Genomic DNA, 20,135 nt, shown 5'->3' on the forward strand with positions numbered 1-20,135 from the left:
TAGAAAACTGATACCAGTAGTGGGTTGGTCTAAGAGGACAGACATACAAAGATGGGATTTGGGGATGTTTGGTTGCACCCTTGGACTTGTATACAGTGCTGATCTCCTTGCAACAAAAAGTGACATGCTAGTAACATGCATGCGGCATGACAATGAACCAAGTTATCACCTGTGGTCGATTGTGACAAAGCACCCGCTGAAACATGAGCCTTGTGAGCCCAAATTTTTACCACATTGACTCTTATGGAGGTAATGATGACCATAAGGCTTGGGGTGAGAGATGGGGTATTTTTTTTATTTCCTTCAGCACTTACCAAAGAAAATGACAAGGTCAGGTCCATTAATTCTCAGCTCATATCATGGTCCAAGAACCAATGAGTTGCCACAAAAAGCCTTTTTAAAACTTATTTCCTATAGTCACAATTATAATGCTGCTACAAATAAAAAACAAATTTTCATTGTGCAAAATGCTAACTTACAGTGACAGCTGAAGTCACAGTCTCGGTGTTTCTCACTGCTGAGATGGACTCTCTCAGGTCCATGGTGACGAAGCCATCCCGGAGCAGCAGAAGCCAACCGTCAAAGACAAGGTATGTGCATCTGTTATCAAGGTCGGGGGGACATATCAATCATTGGGTAGAGATTTGGCACACAGAGGTCTTTGGTGGTGATTGACGTGTCCCCATGAAGGAGTGAATACACATGGGTAGCCAACTAAACTATTGCTTGATGTATGTAAAAGGAAAAATTCTGGGAGCTGAAACCTGACGTGAGCCAGCACAGCAGAGAGTCACAGCCTCACAACCAGACCAGACCTAAGTCAGTTCACAGACCACAGCCCCTTGCCTGCAGGAGAGGCTGGGGCCCCGGGAGGAAGGACCCCACCCCTGCCGCAGGTGCAGACCATAAACCTCCCTCCAAACTTTTCCCTAAAGGATTTGTAATCAGTTGCTAGAGTGATTTTTCATCAAAGAAAAAGAAATATCCAGACATCTGGTGATTACTGGGCACTACCTCCAAACCAATTCTGCTCCCTGGGGATCCCAAACACCTTCATCTTGTGGCTTACCAGTCAAGATGAAGGTGCAGAGCAAGGGGATTGGAGTCTCAGCTCAGGTCTGAATTATAGTGGACCCAGCTGATCCACTGACCCCACCACGTGCTTATTTCCTCAGTTCCTGAAGGTATAATGCAAATAAACATAATTAGCAACTGAAAGGATTCCTGTACTGGTCTCTGACCCTTGCGTTATGGCTCGTCTTTGCAGGGTTTATTGGAAGCCCCTGGAACTTCCCTTCTGTCAAGTTAACGAGAGGGAACGTTGCATCCCTGGAGAACTGTGGGGATTAACGCCAGACGGTAACTTGGAAGAAACGGTGGTGGGATCTATCCCATCACCTCTTAACTCATGACTTTGGCCTGTGCAGAAAATAGATGGCTTGGAAAATGACTGAGGCTACCAGGTCCACACCTTAACCAGGCAGTGATTCCAACTGTAGCCACTCTCCCAGATGCAGTACTGGTCTGTACTGGGGCCGGTGGGTCTGGCTCTGGCACTTGCTATGCAAATATATGCCTTTTGCTCCTTATCACATTGCAATGACCACTGCAGTTTGCTTTTACCTGACAAAGTCACAGTGTACCTTCAAATTCTTGCCTCAAGGCTTTGTCAGTTTTCCTGCTCCTTGCCATGAGTTAATTCATAGAGAGCATGATATTCCATAAAACAGCATATTGGCCTACTACATGAATAACATGGTGATTGGATATCATGAGCAGAAAATGGTAAGTACTTAGGTGCTTTAGTAAGACATGTAAGAACTAGAGGGTGAAAGGTAAACCCTACATCTCACACTATGTACCTTGGGGGAAAAAAAAGCATGATGCCCAACAGGACTTCTTGGATTTTGAAGGCAACATATACCAAGTGCCAGTGTGCTACCTCACCCCCACCCCAGATAGCCATCCATGTGGTTATCAGTTATGAGTGGGGACCAGAGTAAGAGAAGGCTCCATTGTGATTTTGAGTTTTAATATGAGCTGCTTTGCCATGTAGGTCCTATGAGCCAGGAGAGCCAAAAATCCTAAAAATGCCCCAGCGCAAAGAATGTTGCACACAGCCTGTCAATCACCAGGAGAATCACAGGCAGACTCCTAAGATTTTGAGCAAATACATACGCCCTCTTCTGATGTTAAATATCCTCCTTTTGTGCCTTGGTAGAGACTGAATGCCTCGCCACAGTATAGTAGGTGATTGTGTAGCCTGAGCCTCCCATCATGATGCAGGCATTGTAGGACCCACCCAGCCCTAAACTTGAGCACGCAGAGCAGCAATGTATCATCACCAAAGGGAATGGCACACAATCAACTTAGCTCGCTGGGCAGGTCTGAAAGGTACAAGCAGCTTCGCCTGAACACATGGCTCCAAGTCTCTTAACACCAACTCCTGTTGTCTCCTCTTCCAGGACTGGGGTGTTTCTAACAATTAGGTGGCCAAAAAAGGAAAAAGCCAAGCCTGACTTATAGATAGGATTGAACCAACAATTATATGTCGGTTCAAAGCATGACTGTATTTCTCATCCCAGCAACCTCAAGCAGTGCTGATTTAGAGGTCTTAGTTCCCAAGGGATGCTTCAACCAGGAGCACAGTCACAGGTCTACTGATGCAAGATCCACGACAAGGCTGCTGCTTGGCTGTCTTGATTCTGATGCCACTAAACCAACAGGCAGCGAAAGGTGTTACTCTACCGGCTGGAATGTCAATCCTGACCGCCAAGGCTGAGACTGTTACTGACACACAGTGGAGGGAAAGGACTGTGTTGGAAACACGGGATCCTCTGGGTGCTCAAGTTCTTCTGGACCTAATAGTAAAGGTTAATGAGAAACATCAACCAAAACAGGCAGGACAATTGGAAGACTTAGACCCTTTGGTAATAGATATTTGGGTCACTCCACCAGGTTAAGAACCCTGACCAGCTGAGGCTCTGACCATGGGCAAAACAATTACTGAGTAAGTAGTGAGAGGTCATAAATTTACAGAAACCAGGGCTTTGAGCTTTAAATCCACCAGTTGTTGCCTGCTTCACCTATTATTATAGTGAAAATGCTAGGTGGACTGTTTTGTCAGCAGAGGGTACTGGAAGGATTTATTTTTCTGGTTCTGGGAAAATTACCACAGCGCCCTTCTCAAACAGTGCGTGTAGCTTAGCAGTGGGGCGTCACTGGGTGTGGAACTCCTGTGCTTGGTATACCCTGCACCCCTTTGGATGACGTCACAGGTTGTGCTGGCGTACCATTTCCGTGGATAACCTTCCCTGGCATCATCTCAGATGGACGTGCACCTACACAGGCTTCATCGAGAGGCAAGGCTGTATTCTCTGTAATGCTTTCTGGAATTCAGCCTGAGGGAGAACAGAGTGGCCACTTCTTGTATTTGCTATGCCTGTACTCTCCCGAGTTCTCTTTACTGCTTTGCAGTTATTTCTTCAATTACAGATATATGCCCCGTTACTCCAATCCAATCTTAGAGTTAACACTTGTGTCAAACTCTTCCTGTTCATTTCGTGTGGCTTCTATGTCCTGACTGTACTCTCTTGATAATATACCATAAGCAAAAACAAAGACTTAAATAAAATAAAGAAAATACATTGACCATGAATTATCATTCAGGATATTTCAAGATTTAAAAAAAGCCAACATATTGTTATGACAATAGAAAAAGACAATTCAGAGGAAATGCAAATTAATGATAGTAACCAAGTAAAACTTTTACTCATCAGAATATTGAAATTTATCTTGTCAGTATCAAGCAGTTCAGGATATAGAAAACATTGATATCCTAGCTGGTGGAAAATGGAAGGCAATCTCAGTCTGTTAGTCTTCCAAGTGGAAACCCTGTGACACAGCTTTGCAATTCTGTGTTTACTCTAGAGAAATAGTCACATATAAACAAGGTGAGTACAGAATTGTCTGCACAGTTGTTAGTAAAAACTAGAAGTTGCAAACAACCTAACCATCCTTCAATACGTAGGTACTTAAGATATTCATAGTACATATACCAACGCAGAATTTAAGAATTTTGTATATCAGCATAACTAATGTGGAAAGATCTCCAAGTAGTTAAGTGCGGGGAAGTTTAACACCAAACCAGTCCCAGCAATTACCTCTGAAAACTGAATGGCAAGCAAGGGGAAGGGCCTGGGGATGATCAAAGACAACATATACCTACCTCTCATAGTTTAAAATTTTTTAAATAATTTATTTATTTTTAGAGGGGAAGGGAAGGGGAGAGGGAGAGAAATATCAATGCATGGTTGCCTCCGGTGTGTCCCCTGCTGGGAACTGGCCTGCAACCCAGGCATGTGCCGACTGGGAATCAAACTGCGGTTGGTTGGTTTGCAGACCTGCACTCAATCCACTGAGCCACACCAGCCAGGACTCATAGTTTAGAAGAAAAAATTATGAGGATACATATATTCACATTCCCCAAACAATTACAAATTAAGACTGTAAAATCTCCAATTTGGAACTTTTTCTTCTGGCCAAGAGTAAATGAGACTGGATTAACTGAAATAACTGAAACACTGGACAAAATACACGAGACAGTAGTTTCAATACACTGGTCTCAATCCTGAAGACAGGAAAGAACTGACCCCACTTACTACCTTAGATTTCTCAGACACAATGCAGGGAGAGGACACCCGGGCAGTGCCTACCGGACTTTGAGTTCAGAATATGGAGGTGAACTCAAGGGAGATGAAGGCAGCTGGAGTTCCCAGGGGCAGAGGACTGGGGAGGAGTAACAGAAAGAGAAATTCCAGGGATCTGCAGAAGGTCCTCGCCCCCCTGCATTCAGCGATGCATCGGTCAGCACACGCACCTAAGGAAAACTACCCAACTCTGGGGAACGGTTTATAGGAAACAGCACCTCTAGTCCACACAAAGCTAGGAACAGAGCCTGCTCCAATTAGCCCAGACTGGAAAGCTTGATAATCCGGGGGGGACTAGATACTCAGAAAGGTCTTGCCTCAGAACCACACAACAATTAAGCCATAGAAAAATGCTGTGCTGCTCTCACAGAAGTTTAAAAGCAAGATCTGAAAGGATCGAATGGCTTTCAAGTCACTTAAGTCGCAGAACAAAGATAACCAGCACCCAACAAGTTAAAATGTGTCTGGCATGCAATAAAAAATTACAAAGCATGCAAATAAGAAAATATGGCCCATAATAAGAAAAAACGAGAAAATATGATGAATAATAAACAAAAAAATCAACAGAAAGTAACCCTGCAGTTAGAACTAGTCCATAGACTGTTAAAAATTGTTACACTAGATGTTCGAAAACCAAACAAAAGGTTGGCTATGTAGAAGACATAAAAAATATAAAAACTGAAATTAACTTCTAGAAGTAAAGACATCTAAAATTTAAAAAAAAAACACATTGGACATTACCAATGGATTAGACATAGCATTAGTGAACTCAAAGACAGTAATAATCTGACATGAAACAGAGATTTTTTTAAAAATCTCAACAGTACATGGGGAGCTGTGGATCAACTTCTCGTAGCCTCTGTCTGTAGAAAGAGAAGGGAGAGGACAGAAAACAAATTTTTTGAAGAAATAAAGGCTGAAAATTTCCCAAACTTGAAAACCATCAATTCAAGTAACTCAATGAACCCCCAACACAAGAAACAAAGAATACAGCAGCATAACACATCATAATCAAGACATTATATTCTCTTCTTAGTCCAAATTCTATGATTTAATATAGAATATAATCGTGGCCAAAACATGGACCTAAAGTACCAGATTTCACATACTAGCCATGTAGTTTGCTACTAGGTATTTACGCAAAGTACTCTAAGCAAAAGCCTTATTTTATATGCAATATGAACCAAAAAGGCAGTTACAAACAAGAGTTCAGATTTGTAACAACAAATGGCAGTCTCATAAATTTGTTACTTGGTAGAGCTTAAGTGAATGATTTCTATTGATTGTGGAAAATCAATAGAAATGTATTGATTGTAATAAAAATGTATTTGCACACCACTCCCATACATATAGTCATCCCTCCAATGATCATTTCTAAGGCTCTGCTCTACACTAATGATTACATACTTCGGTTACTCCCTGCTGGTCTCGGGGAGCAGTAAAAACTGAGTAGACAACTCATCCTCAGTGATAAGGGAAATTCACTAGCATTAAATGTCATAATCAAAAAGCAACACAGTTCAGTTAATAAGAACAACACATTAATCCAATAAACACAATTTATTTTAAATCAGTTTTGTACATGATACAGATTTTGCAGTTTTTAATAAACTAAAATAGAAATTTCTTAACAGCAGGGTCTGCCTGTACAACAAATATCTTAAGGTAAAATAAGCTATTTTGATAGAATTACATCTGCATGAAATAATCAGATGAAAAATCTGAAAAGGTTTCTATATACCTTCTGGATTAAAAAAACCCAAAAATTATAAATGGCTCCAGATACTAAACTGCTAAAGGAAGAAGAGGAAAAGGCTGTGAGTTCTGTTTAAGAGCTCTTCTGGTAAAACCTAATTTCGTATCGTATGATTTTATTGTTAGAGAAGCACTCAAAATCACAGAGGATGAGAGGATTCATCAGCTTCATTCTCACAAACACTGCTCTGTTGACATCAATGTGTGACAAGGTATTCACAGCTAGGTAAATGACAATCACACCACTGTAGCCAATTTTTGCCACTTTGGGAGGAATGGAAGTCCTGCACACTTTGCAATATACCTCGCATCTGGTGGCACTCACTGAACACTACCAGCCGTGGCACTGTAACAAAACTTTCTGTGAGGTACCTAGAATATTACTACTAATGAAACACAAAGCTGTGAGGTAAACCTACCTTTCCCCCAAAACTTTTGAAGCCAGAGAGTTTAAACAATTAAGGCACTTGAAAACATTAGGTGTATGTACAAATGTGCAAGTAAAACAAACTTTAGCTGTACCAGCAAGTAACTACGAAACAAGTAAATCTTCATTTTAAGAACCTTTAATATAATTACCTAAATGTAAGGAATTTTGGCTTATGAAATGGACCTAAGCAACTTGTCATTCCTGCCATAAAATACTGAAAACCAATGGCTAAACTTGGCCACTCTAGGCTAAAGAAACTAGAACAAAAAAAATGTAATGACCTAGAAAAGCAAAAGCTCATTTTAAACTAATTTAAGCCTCTGAACTAATCCAATTTGTCAAAAGCAGGGAAGGAAAAGTATCCCTCTGAAACCAAAAAACGTAGTGCTTCTAAGAAAAAATAAATAAAAGTATGCATGCATGCTTACTATACTATGAGAACTGAAACTAAGGATGGGGGGAAGAAAAAAGAAAGAAAAAGAGAAAGCATAATCTGTTTATCCAGGGCAACCATTAAAAACCTACAGTAATCTGATCAACCAAAAGCCTTACAGAGTTGCTGAAATTACAGTGGTCACACTTGCTGTCTCAAAACTTAAAATGACTGTCTCATTTAAACAGTTAATGATTCTAAAACAACTGTTTCTTGCCTCAGGAAAGAAGTTACTTTTCAAGATAGCTTGGTAAAAATCCTCTTGAGATACAACAGTGTTAGGATACGTTTTGAAATACAAAGGAAAATATAATTAAATCAATTTTAATTGCTATTATATTTTTAACGGCTATAAGAAATATGTTGGGAAGTTCAATATATGAAGATTTTCAACTTTGTATAACATCCTTTAGCTTAAGTTACTCAGTTATGAAGTAGTAAGTTTTCAATTAAGTACTAACAGCATGATATTTAAAAGCAGGTTTACTACTGCTCACATAAATCTTTTACCTTCCTTAATGGGAAACAACAAATCACAAACATTTTACGTTACAGTCTACCTTTCAATCTGTCTTTTAAGGCACTGTTCTTTATTTTCTAAATGATATAAGGTGCTTTACAAGTATTAACAATAACCTGATACACTTTAATGGTTGTATCCTTTCCATTCATTTCTTTAAATTTGGAATGTAATTCCCTGGGTGGCCTTTTATTTCTAATGCAGAAACAAACGACTGTTCTCAAGCATAAAATTTTACTCTAAGAATACAGTTTACTTTATGGATAGCAAGCTTACACATTTATTCCATTTTTAAAATGGTTGCCAAAAATCCACCTGATTGATGCTCACTTGGCACATTCTTCTCAGTTCTGGTCACTACATCCTGAGTTAGGATGGCAATAATGCAGCTTTCAATGACTGTATCTAACTGCCTGACGAGTCATGAGGTCGTCTGTGCAGGACAGTGTTTCCCGCCGCGCACAGAGTTACATTTGGCATGTCAAGAAGAGAACATAATCCCACAGCAGCAGCCATTAAAAATATAAGACGACAGCCACAAGGATTCATGCAGAGTATTTTAAATATTCCTGTTGAACAAAATGATTTCACTGACTTTTCTTCAAACACAATGCTCCAAAATATCTTAGACACATCCTTTGAAAATTTAAAGATCCTGGAATAGCGTCTTCCATGTGGGACATCTTGAAAGATAGTATTTTGGTTTCATTGAGTTACACGACAGTCCTCGTGAAACTAGTGGGTCTGTTTACAGAGTGTGGTAGTTTCGTTCTTTCGATTTGCAGAATTTATAGAGAAAGAAAATTACAGCCTGCACACCCAAGACAAGAACAATTCCTCCAATGAAACTGGCTGCATCAAAGGTAGACTTTCGTCGCATAGGCTGTGAAGTCGGAGTTAAAGTGGTATTAGTTGAACCTGTTAAGTAAGATAAAGAGTAAGTCTTATTAGCTTCTATCACGATTTCAAGACCCACCTGACTTTCTATTTTGTCATGTGTTAAATTCGATAAAGTATTTCCTCTTCAGTCAAGTCTTTACAACTAAAATTTATTAACTGCTTGAGGAAGTCAAATTATTTATCAAGCCCATGCTTCACAGTGACTGGTGATATCAAGTGGTCACTGTAGCTATACAACTTTAATATGAAAATGACAAAAAAAGACTCTCCTGCTGTATAAATTACGCCCTGGGAACATGTGAAGCACTTTTAAAATTTGCAATTTCTTCAGACTATACCTAATTGCTAAATAATAGCAAATATTAATTTGTGTTGAAAATTCATGCAACTTTTGAATTTTACTAAATGTATGATGTAAATCAAAAAATTTGGCTGCAATTTTTCAAATAAAAAATCATAAAATATCTGCAATTTATAATTCCATAAACAAAATAACTTGTTATTAAAATTATCTTAAATCTTACTCTGCAGATTTTACATATGAGATAGTCATTATAAAGTCATGGGGGGGGCACAAAAATTTGAATTCCTTCTTGGAGTAAAATGATTCAAGTGAAGCACCATCTCACTTTTTAATGAAAAGCAATTTCTTATTTAAAATAACTTTAACATTTTTCTTAAATAGAATATCAAATAAATACTAGTCCTAGTGGCTTTATATAAGTAGACCAGCTTTAAAACTAATTACAAATGTTTTGTATTTCTTCTTGTGAAGACAGAATGGCTTCACTAAAAGTGAAATAAAGGTAGCATAAGAATAAAGCCAAAAGACTCAGATGATTATAAAAGATTAATCAGAAACAATGGTATTTTACATATGAATAGAAAGGATTCCTAATCTGTGTATCTACTGTGTCTAAATATAACTTAGTTTTAATATGTCAAATCATTAATTAAAAAGTTTCGCATGTACTTTCAAGAGTTATTACACAGGAATTTGAGAAGTAGTAAGAAATATAGCCAAGATGCACCCTAACAATGATCTTGACTTTTTAAGTATTTCTCAGTAAAAAGGATGGCTTTATTATCTTCACTCAAACCACTGTGGTCTAATACAGCACATCACCAATTCCTAACAGTAATCAGTATTTAATTTCTAAGTTATAAGATATTAGACTTCACGCACAAGCCACACTAAAGAGGTTTTGGAAAACCATTCCATTCTAACGTGTCACACCAAATGTGATTACATGTAAAAAACCTACGAGAGATTCGTTTCAGTTCATAACCATTCACAAGTAAACTGCAAAATGACGAGAAACAGTAAAAGGCAACAGCAATGCACATACATCCTGCCTCCCTGTTTAGAAAGTTTTGATTACCTGGCACAGTAGCTGTGGAAGAGGAAGGCACAGTTGTGGTTTTAGCTGGAATAGAAACACAACGTATTAATAACTTAAATCTCTGAAGTTCTGTTATCTAGTATCTACCTTTTTAAAGTGATGCTGTCAACTTCCACATGCCTTCCATTTTTTAAAGATTAAAGGCTGAATGATTTCAGTTAATGGTTCACTAATTTACATACATATACAAAATACTAGCTTTTACATATATTTTACAACATTAAGCAATCATAAATTGGACCTCTGCTATTCTATGTGCAAAATTTATGCGTACATCCAGATAAGGTTTGCAAAAAGACACACGAAAGGGTAAGAATTAGTGTTTATGTGAGGGAACTATAGGTTCTTTACAAGTAACATTGTTTCTAAGACAAAAATGATTGACTTAAAAAGTCAAGATAAGTGCAACTCAGTATTTACTACGTGTCTATCAAAATCTGCTTATCTTTTTTCAGGGGGTTGGCAAACTTGAAATGGCAGGAAGTAAACATTTTAGGCTTTGTGCACTATGTAGTGCAAAAGTAGTCAAAGACAACATGCAAATGAATAGGCATGGTTGTATTTCAATCAAACTTTATTTATAACAGGTGCCCGGAGGCCACAGTTCCATTTAGAAGAGCCCAGTAGAAACTCTAGTCTACTGCTCAAACAGTTATCTAATGATGCTTCTAAGGAAACATACACTTGAGAAGAATTAGACTGAATGTAATGTTTGTAGGAACTAAAGCACCTATTGAGACTTTTGTTAGCATTGATACTATTGTTGGATAGCAATAAATGTTAACACTTGACAGATATTTTCATACACTTTGTATCCCTTTTTCTCTCACCAGTGTACACATTTTACCTACTCTGCTCTCATTCCTCCATACTATGATCATCCTACAAGGAAATATTTGATCTCATCTCTAATAGGACTGATTCCTATACAGAATTCCCAGATTAGAGGCTATGATTATTTTAAGACTTACAACCCCTTCAAAGTATTTTTGTTGTTGCTTATACATTCTGACTTCAAAAAATACACTTTACAAATTAAACATGTATCAAATTATCTTTCTATCTTAAACACTATTACTAATTTTGTTTGAACATTTACACTTTTCCTTTTGATCAAAGTATTATATCAACAAATTTTTTTTCCTAAGTCCCTTTAACATTTTGTATGACGATGACTTGGTGATAATGAACTCTTTGAGCTTTTACCTCATCTGGGAAGCACTTTATATGCCCCTCAAATTTAAATGATAGCTTTGCTGAATAGAGTAATCTAGGTTGTAGGTCCTTGCTTTTCATCACTTTGGATACTTCTTGCCAGTCCCTTCCACCCCACAAAGCTTCATCTGAGAAATCAGCTGAGAGTCTTATGGGAACTCCTCTGTAGGTAACGCTCCCTTTTCTCTTGCTGCTTTTAAGATCCTCCCTTTAACTTTTGGCATTTTTACTTACTTTTTTAGATTTATTGTTTTAGACAGAGGAAGGGAAGGAAAAAGAGAGGGAGAGAAACATCAATGTGTGGTTGCCTCTCATGTGCCTGCAACCCAGTTATGTGCCCTTACTGGGTATCAAATCGGAGACACTCTGGTTTGCAGGCCAGCGCTCAGTCTACTGAGCCACACCAGCCAGGGCTATTAACCTTTGGCATTTTAATTATGATGTGTCTCAGTGTCAACTTCTTTGGGTTTCTTGGGAGACTGTGCTTCCCAGTCTTGTACACCTATTTCCTTTGCCAAATTTGGCAAGTTTCCTGTCATTCAAATAAGTTTTCAATGTCTTGATTTTCCTCTTCCAGCATCCCTATGATTCAGATGTTGGTACGCTTGGAGATGTCCCAGAGTCTTCTCAAAAGTTCATTCTCTTTTGAATGATTTCTTCATTCTGTTCTGGCTGAATGTTTCTTATGCTCCTAATCACTGATTTGAATCCTGGCTTCCCCTTCCCTTCACTGTTGGTTTCCTATGAATTTTTCTCTATTTCCCTAAGTCTTCATTTCTTCCCTTATGCTTCTGTCATATTCAATGTTATCTCTGAGCATTCTGAATACCAGTATTTTGAACTATGCTTTTGATAGGCTGGCTACCTCCACATCACTTAGTTCTTTTTCTGGGGTTCAGTTTGTTCTTTCATTTGGGTCGTAGTTCTTTGTCTCCGGATTTTGGCAACCTCCCTGTGTCTGTATATTCAGTAGAGCTGCTTTGGTTCCATTTTAGCATGCCTGTTAGGTCATATGTGGCAGAGCCCTGGGTATTTGCCAGGGGAGGGCAACCATGGCTCCATGTGTCAAGGAAGGTCAACAAAGAGGGGACAATGCTACCATGCTAACTTCTGGGTGCTTGCCTGGCCCTTGCCCTGTTTCCAGTCACTCACTTCCCATATGAAACTGGTGCCCCTCAACAGCTGTCCTGGTTGTTCTTCCCAGGTGGGTTTAATAAACATGTGTGTACGGACAGTTTCTTCTACCACCCCAATCCCCACTGGGGTTACAGTCATAGGTTATGCGGTTTTTTTTTCTCAGTGCTGGAGTCCTGGGGCTGGCCTGCTTACAAGGTGTCCCTGTGCATTTTATCCACCAAACATGAATGTGGGGTTGCCCATTCTACTGGTTGCCACCGCCTTTCCGCCCCTCCTACCCGTCTGGATGAATATAGCTTCTTTAAATCCTTGGTTGTCAGACTTCCATTAGTTCTGGGTGATTTTCTGGCAATTCTTTTTCCTTTTTAAGTTAGTTGTATTCCGTCCTATGGTTGTGCAATGAAGTGAGGCATGTCTATCTATGCCTCCATCTTGACCACATCTCAAATTGGTGAAGATTTTTAATAGGAGATGTCATCTAATGCTATTGAGTATAGTGAAAAACTTTCAAATTGATGAAAATAAGAAGCCTATTTTTCTAGAAAGCAATCAGTATTGAGAGTCTTAAAACAATCGTTTAGGAATGCCATTTAAATTAACCCTATCAGAGATGACAGCAAATATTTCCCTGTAAGATATTCTAATCGAATTATTTAACCAAAAGCACAACATGCAAAGTGCACACAATGACGCTTGCAGTAAAAAGGAAACAATTCAACATGCAGGTACATATATCATCGAATTTCATAGTAAGTTTATTTATTTAGATATACATATAGAAAAGACTAAAAGAACTCAAATCCCTTAAAACGTTTTGGTGTACCTCTGAATGATGTCAATTATATGGAACTTCAATTTCCTTTATGCTTTTGTATTTATGAAGATTTTCACCAAGTCCGTAAAAAGCAGTTCGTGGACTCAATGCACAAAGCTGCAAGCAATCTGCTCAGCTCCATGAATGTAACACCACAGCTGTGTGTCACTGTCACGACAGCACACACTAATGTAATCAGCGTGGTCAGCCACTCCTAAGTATGTTTACTAATTTAAAAATTACACTAACGACTTTTAGGTATTTACTAAAATATTATCCATCAAAAGAGCTTAAAAATCCTGAAAGAAAGAAGACGAGAAAAACACTCAACTATATTACCTGTAGAATTGGTTGGTGATGGAGCAACAGTGGGCGCTATTTAAAAAACAAACAAATATTTAAGTCAAAGGTGTGTAAATAATCACAATCTGTTAACACTACTTCTTAACCTGCAGCCATTTGAGTGCCACTTACAACTTTTACATTTTTGTACCATCTATCTGTGGAGACTGACAGTTTCTCTTAACCAGTATTACACCCTTCTTTCCTAGAAATAGGAGTATCAATTTTTAACCACACTTGCCTTCCCCCAGCAGACGTTTCCCCACCCACCCTGCAGCCAGGTAGCCATGTGTAACTTCCAGAAAGCATACATAAAGTAGGTATGGGCCTCCCCTTTAAAAAAATTTTTATTGATTGATTTTTGAGAGAGAGGGAGAAAGGAAGGGGGAAGAGATAAAGTAACAGTGATTTGTTGCTCTACTTATTTATGCATTCACTGGTTGAAACTTGTATGTGCTCTGAAAGGGGTCCAACTTGCAACCACAGTATACTGAATGGTGCTCTAAACAACTGAGCTACCCAGCCAGGACTGATATGGGCCTCTCTTTCCCTTCATCTTCCTGTTGTCAGGAAAGCCAATTACATAGCTGAAACATGAGAACTCACCTTGGAGAATAGGTCCAAGCCCATTTTTGGGGAATGATAGTAAAAACCTAGGAGCAACCTGGGTCCTTAATAGTTGTAAAGCTGCTACTGTAGCCCACTAGCTGTACTTGAGCCCAGACCTCCTTTACAGGATAGCAAAGTGAACTTATTTCTTAACCATTCTAATTTGATTGATACATCATCAAATAAGCAGAATTATTTGTTCAGTTTTTCTTTACTGTCTCTTAAAAATGTTTCACTTAATCTTTTTTATAGGCAATATTAAATCAAAAGTCTGACATAGTTATTGGTTTCCCTAACAAACATTAAAATAACTATTAAAATGTTTGTTCATCTGCCACCTAAACGATGTTATTGCACTCTACATAGAGCATAACTGATCTCATGCTAATGAAATTCTAAGTTACAAAGTTCAAGTTGGGAAGGGGGAAGATGGGAAAACTCCTACCAAACAAAATTAGTTAATGGTAGTCTTTAAGATTATTGATACTCTTCAGAAAAACCTTTTGTTCAATTTAATTGTTAGCTATGCACCAAATTAGATTTAATTTTCCTATTAAGTGATAGTCTTGTTAGAAAAATCCACTGTTTCAGCTAGGAATTTTGACTACTTCCTGAGCAAAGAGTACAGGTTAAAGAGTGATCAAGTTCTTCATATTAAAGTATAGAAAATAGATGAATAAAGAGATTTACTTAACCACAGCACAAACTATCTGGACACTATGACATTCACTAATACCATAACCAAGAAATTGTCGGAATAAGACTGTCCAGGCCTACTGAATGCAAACAGAGAGTCTAAACAGCGGTGAGTTTCTGAGAGAGAAAAATTATAATAATGAGAGGAGGAATCTATAGTTACAGCACTCCCAGTATAGCGAAATCACTAAACCAAGCTTCAAAACACTGTTCTTTTAGCAACCAATGTAAATGCTATTCATATTGAAACTTGTAACAAGATTAGAACTACAGAAATGCTTCAAACCAAGCACTGAAATAAGGCTTCCTGAAGCAATAATCTTCTGCACCTCTCTATGACCCCTTTCCCCAGCAGCCAGTGTGAATACTTACCATGACAGAAGTCTGTACCATTCACCACCTGGCAATCAGTGACTGTTGAGTTATGTGAACAGTAGCTTTTACCTGTTATGGAGGAAAAAACAAAGAAGATAAACAGCATCAATCACTCAATACTATCTTTGTTGCTGAGCTCCAGGACAGCTTCCAAAAACTGAACTCAGGCATAAATGCTATAGTCCATTCACACAACAGCAAAATACTGTTATTCTTTCCCCCACAATTTTAGCAATATTAAATAGCATCTTTCCAAATATTATCCTTTTAAAATCCACATGAAAATACACAACGAACAAACCAGAAACACAGATCTTAGAATCGTGGTAAGACTGCTGTCCAAGGGAGGGTTACTCGGGTGCACGTGAGCACTGAATCAGCAGGGGGAAGTGGTCAGGATCGAAAAAGGCTCAGGAAAGAGGGAGGTGCCAGTAAGGCAGCAGTAAGCCCTCTGTTCCTCATCTCTGCGCCTCTTACACTTTCTAAAACCAGTTGCTAATGGAAGACTTACAGCAGGAGTAAGGGAGTGCTTCCCCCCCAAATCCCACAGAAGGGTAATTTAAGCTCCAAAACTTGCCAATTCTGCCATATATGGGAGAGGGCTGCACTTTTAAATTTCATTTTATGAATTAAAAAAAAACCCAACTCTTATACAAGAGTAAACAACCCCAAATTAAGCTAATATCTTAATTTTAAAAAGGTTTTTAAACTTTGTTACATATTGATATAATATTCAGAACTTTTAAAATTTTCAATGAAGAGTAAAGAGGCTGAACTATACAAGCTTTGGCTTTTTTTTTTTTGTATGTTAAAACCCCCTGCTATATTGATAAGAGAAAAAATGTGAGCACCTTACATTTAGAAAACAACACTCCTACGGTTCTAACAAAAACCTAACTGGCATTTCCAAGTATCTCCATCTAACTCTTTATTTCTCAAATTAAAGCAACTTTAAAACTTAAAAAAAGCACAGCAAAGGATGAGGTGACTCCCCACCTCATCCTTCCCCCCTATGTTTCATAAGGTTTAAGTTCATCTAACTGGACACACGGAGAATAAATGCCTCCAACACTTTTCTGGGGAAGTTTCCACAGGAAAATTTCACAACTTCCTTTCACAGCTATTTGCACTGTATCCTACAAAGATCTATAATCTCTCTTCCTTTAAAACTATTAAGCTTTAATTATCAAGTATAAAGAATTAAAGAGGGCTACGGGAATGGGTGACAAGAAGAGATTTTAGGGAGAAGTGTTAGGTAATTGGTACTGTATAGGAAAAGTACTTGACTTGTCAAAAAAAAAAGGGTGTACATTGACATAAATGTTCTACATAATTTTCAAATGTTTGATATCCTGTAGTATTTTTTTCCTGTAGTATTTTTTAAAGTCTTATAACAAAACAGTTTTGCATTCTCAAAATTAAAACAACCTCAAAGTTTCTTACCTTTACATTCCACCCAAAAACAGGTAGTATTAGCGATAGTATTGCTAGCATTAACACAGGAAATGCAGCTGCTGCGGTTTTCACAGGTTTCTGGGGTAGGGAGGAATGTATGAAATCAATTAATTGGCAACTGATATTGAGTTTGTATTACTTATTTTTTCTTTAACACAGTAAGTATTGCAGAGGAGACTTACTAGTTCAGAAAAATGGTAATACTTTTTAGCCTATCAGTAGATGAAAAGGTAACAAACATGTATTATACATATACAGCATAATGTTATTCAGTCATTAAAAAGGGAAATCCTGTCATATACTGCAACATGGACAGTCCTTGAAGTCATTATGCTACATGAAATAAGCAAGTCACAGAAGGACAAACACTGCATAATTTCATTTTTATGTATCTAAAATTGTCAACTCAGCCCTGATCACCCTGGCTCAGTTAGTTGACCGCCGTCCAGCAAAAACAAAAGGTCCCTGGCTGGATTCTGGGTCAGGGCACATGCCTCCTTGCAGGCCTGGTTCCTGGCTGGGGCATGTGCAACAGTTCGATGTTTCTCTCTTTCCCTCCCTGCCCACATCTCTAATAAACAAATAAAATCTTAAAATGAGTCAAACTCAGAAGCAAAAAGTAGAATGGTGGTTGCAAGGCATGGGGGCAGAACAGGGAACAGTCCAAAGACTATAAAGTTTCAAGCAACATGAAAAACTTTAGAGATCTATGTATCACCGTACTTACAGTTAAAACTTACAATGCCCTTAAAATTTGTTGAGGGTAGATCTCATGTGTTTTTTTAAACCACACACACACAAAACTTTATGAACTGGTTAAGAAATTTCAATTGTTTAAATGACTTACGAGGCCCCAGTTGACCCGAGAGAGAGGGGGGAGAAACACAAATTAGTGGAACACCGAGTACTTTGTGGTACCTATTTAAAACCCACCCCCTTTACATGGCAACTCTTTCACACACAGAGAATTTCGTGTTGCATTTTAAAGCATCCTTAAAAAATAAAAATATTGTAGAACGAAAAGGACAGTTACAAGGCCAACAATATAAACAGAGAAACCACTGCCCCAAAACATCAGATGAGACACTACAATTTTTAATAGTAATAAAGATGTATTACAGGTTAAGCTCAAGATTTGATGATGCCCATTCTGAAAAACCCCAGACACTCATCATTAATAAATGATTCACTCTTTCCAAGGTCCTCTATGACCAAAGAGTAAGAGACAACACCTTCGGAGGGGGCTACAGCTATGTACCTGTAATTTAACAAATTAGTAAGATCTTTTTTGATAATTCGAAGCCAAATGTCCCAGAAACAAGACTTCAAGGAATGATAATTACAATTCAATGTATGGACAAATAGACTATAGACTATGGGCTTACGTTTCTATACTTCATCATCAGTATTTATCTGAGACTGGGGACATGTATGGGGGGAGGGGTTAAGTCTTTCAGAGATTTGTACACAGAGAAAAATAGTAGTTGTTTAAACTTTTGTGTTTGATGATGAATGCTTGGGTAGTATAGTATGATACAATGAACTGAACCTACCTTTCAGATTGCAGCCTATACAACTACCACTTACAGAAAACACAAATCATCTCCTTTGTATGCATTAAATTACACAATGGCAATTAACTTCATATTTTCAAGCTTCTCTTTAAAAAACAAAAAACACAACCAAACTACAATTCTGAGAGGAAACTGCCAAGTAATTAGGAGATGAAACATATGCCGCTTTATCATCTTAAAAATGGGGAGGGTTAGGACTTCCAGTATTAAACTGCAATTTCCTTTCATTTAAAAAACTTAAAATGTTACTATCACATTACTCTGAATCTAACAAACACTTTTCAGTTCATTAATATATTATTAAGCTTTTATAAAATACAAAAACTAGGGAAGATATTGTACAACAGTATGATCGACCTTAAGAAAAACACCAAGGTAAAAGCCAGCAATTATTCATTTCATCAAAATGCCAGTTACTTACCCACTATTACCTAGACTAACCAGCCACTCTAGACTGCAAGTTTCATATATCTAGTTTCTTCACCTTACTATCTCAAATTTATCTCCCATTCTTTTTTGTATTGTCACGATATTGCCAAAGTTCAGAGTATGCCTCAACCAGTAGACTGCAAAGACTAACATAAGGGGTGTTCCTGATTGGGCTCTAGAAAATCGACAGACCTGGTTCCACTAACCAGCTCCACGACGTAATATACATACGGTCCCAGCAGTTCCTTCCGCTCTACTTCTCGGTCTCACCACCCACCTTATAGTTTAGCCTAAGAGACATACGCTAAACACTGGGTAGACGAATGGGTACTTTTCCTCGTTTGCACGTAGCACGGGGTGTAAAGTTTTAATTAAACGCTCAAACGTAAGGTAAATCTCATAACTATCCGCAAAATTAAGGTAGTTAAATCTCAGGCAACTTATTTCTCAGACCCAAGTCTCGAGACACAAGCGAAAATCAATGTCTTCAGTTTCCCCTCCCCCCTTCTGCCAACTTTTGAAGAAGCCTCCCTTCGGTCCGAAGACCTGGGTGGACAAACGACTAACCTTGGGGAGAGGGAGCTCGGTCTCATCAACTTAGGAGACGCGTCGGCTCGCCCCATGATCAACCCCAGTGCCCGCACCACGGAAGAGGCCACGTCCCTCCTTCCAAGCCTACGGCAAGGTGAAGACTTTATAACCTCCACTTTTATACAGCACCTCGAACTGGGAAACTGGAGTTACAAACTGCGTAAAGGCCCCCAAGAGCTCCGCCGCCCCTTATCACCCCGGCGCTTCCCCACCCCGGCCACCCCGCACCCGGCCCCGACAGGACTTGGACGGGCCGCCATGTTGGCCGAGCGCGGAGCGCGGGCAACAAGGGCAGCTCGCCCGGGCGGGAGAACGAGAGCAAGAAGCCGGTTGGGCCGGCACCCACCAGGTGCTGGACTGGTGGCCGGAACGAGGGTCGTCAACGGCGTTGAGAGTGTGTGGTTGGTGGGCGCTGGAGTCGTGCTCGCGGCCAGGGTGGTGTTCCCAGCCTCCGTCAGCACACAGAGCGCGGCCCGGCAGGCGACGGCCCAAAACAGCAGGCGGGAGAGCCCCGACATCGCGCCGTCACCGTCGGTATTCTGCCCAAAACTGCAGCGCACAACGCTCGGTGGGCACCTAAAGCTCCTGCAGCAACTCCTCCCACACTCTGCTCCCCAGCAGGAACGCGCTGGGGTCACGTGAGGGACCCAAGCCGCGGCTTGGAGGGGCGAAGCGGGCGGGGGCCGGGTGTAGTCGATACCAACTGCAATACTACGGGAGGGGGAACAGACGCATCATCTAGAATAAA

The 20,135-nt window shown here is 39.2% G+C and overlaps 1 protein-coding gene across 1 annotated transcript; it reads right to left on the bottom strand.

The window, feature by feature from the left end:
- Window positions 1-6,402: 6,402 nt before the first annotated feature.
- On the bottom strand, window positions 6,403-20,029 carry CD164 (CD164 molecule). Its single transcript, XM_037065011.1, has 6 exons — window positions 19,734-20,029; window positions 16,782-16,871; window positions 15,336-15,407; window positions 13,656-13,691; window positions 10,130-10,174; window positions 6,403-8,765 (listed from the first exon to the last, which is right to left on the bottom strand). Exons 1-6 carry the CDS (start codon window positions 19,903-19,905, stop codon window positions 8,596-8,598), a joined length of 585 nt encoding a protein of 194 aa, XP_036920906.1. The 5' UTR covers window positions 19,906-20,029; the 3' UTR covers window positions 6,403-8,595.
- Window positions 20,030-20,135: the final 106 nt, after the last annotated feature.

Source organism: Sturnira hondurensis, unplaced genomic scaffold, assembly GCF_014824575.4.
Source record: "Sturnira hondurensis isolate 20B ecotype Veracruz unplaced genomic scaffold, ASM1482457v3 Scaffold0015596, whole genome shotgun sequence".
NCBI lineage: Eukaryota > Metazoa > Chordata > Mammalia > Chiroptera > Phyllostomidae > Sturnira > Sturnira hondurensis.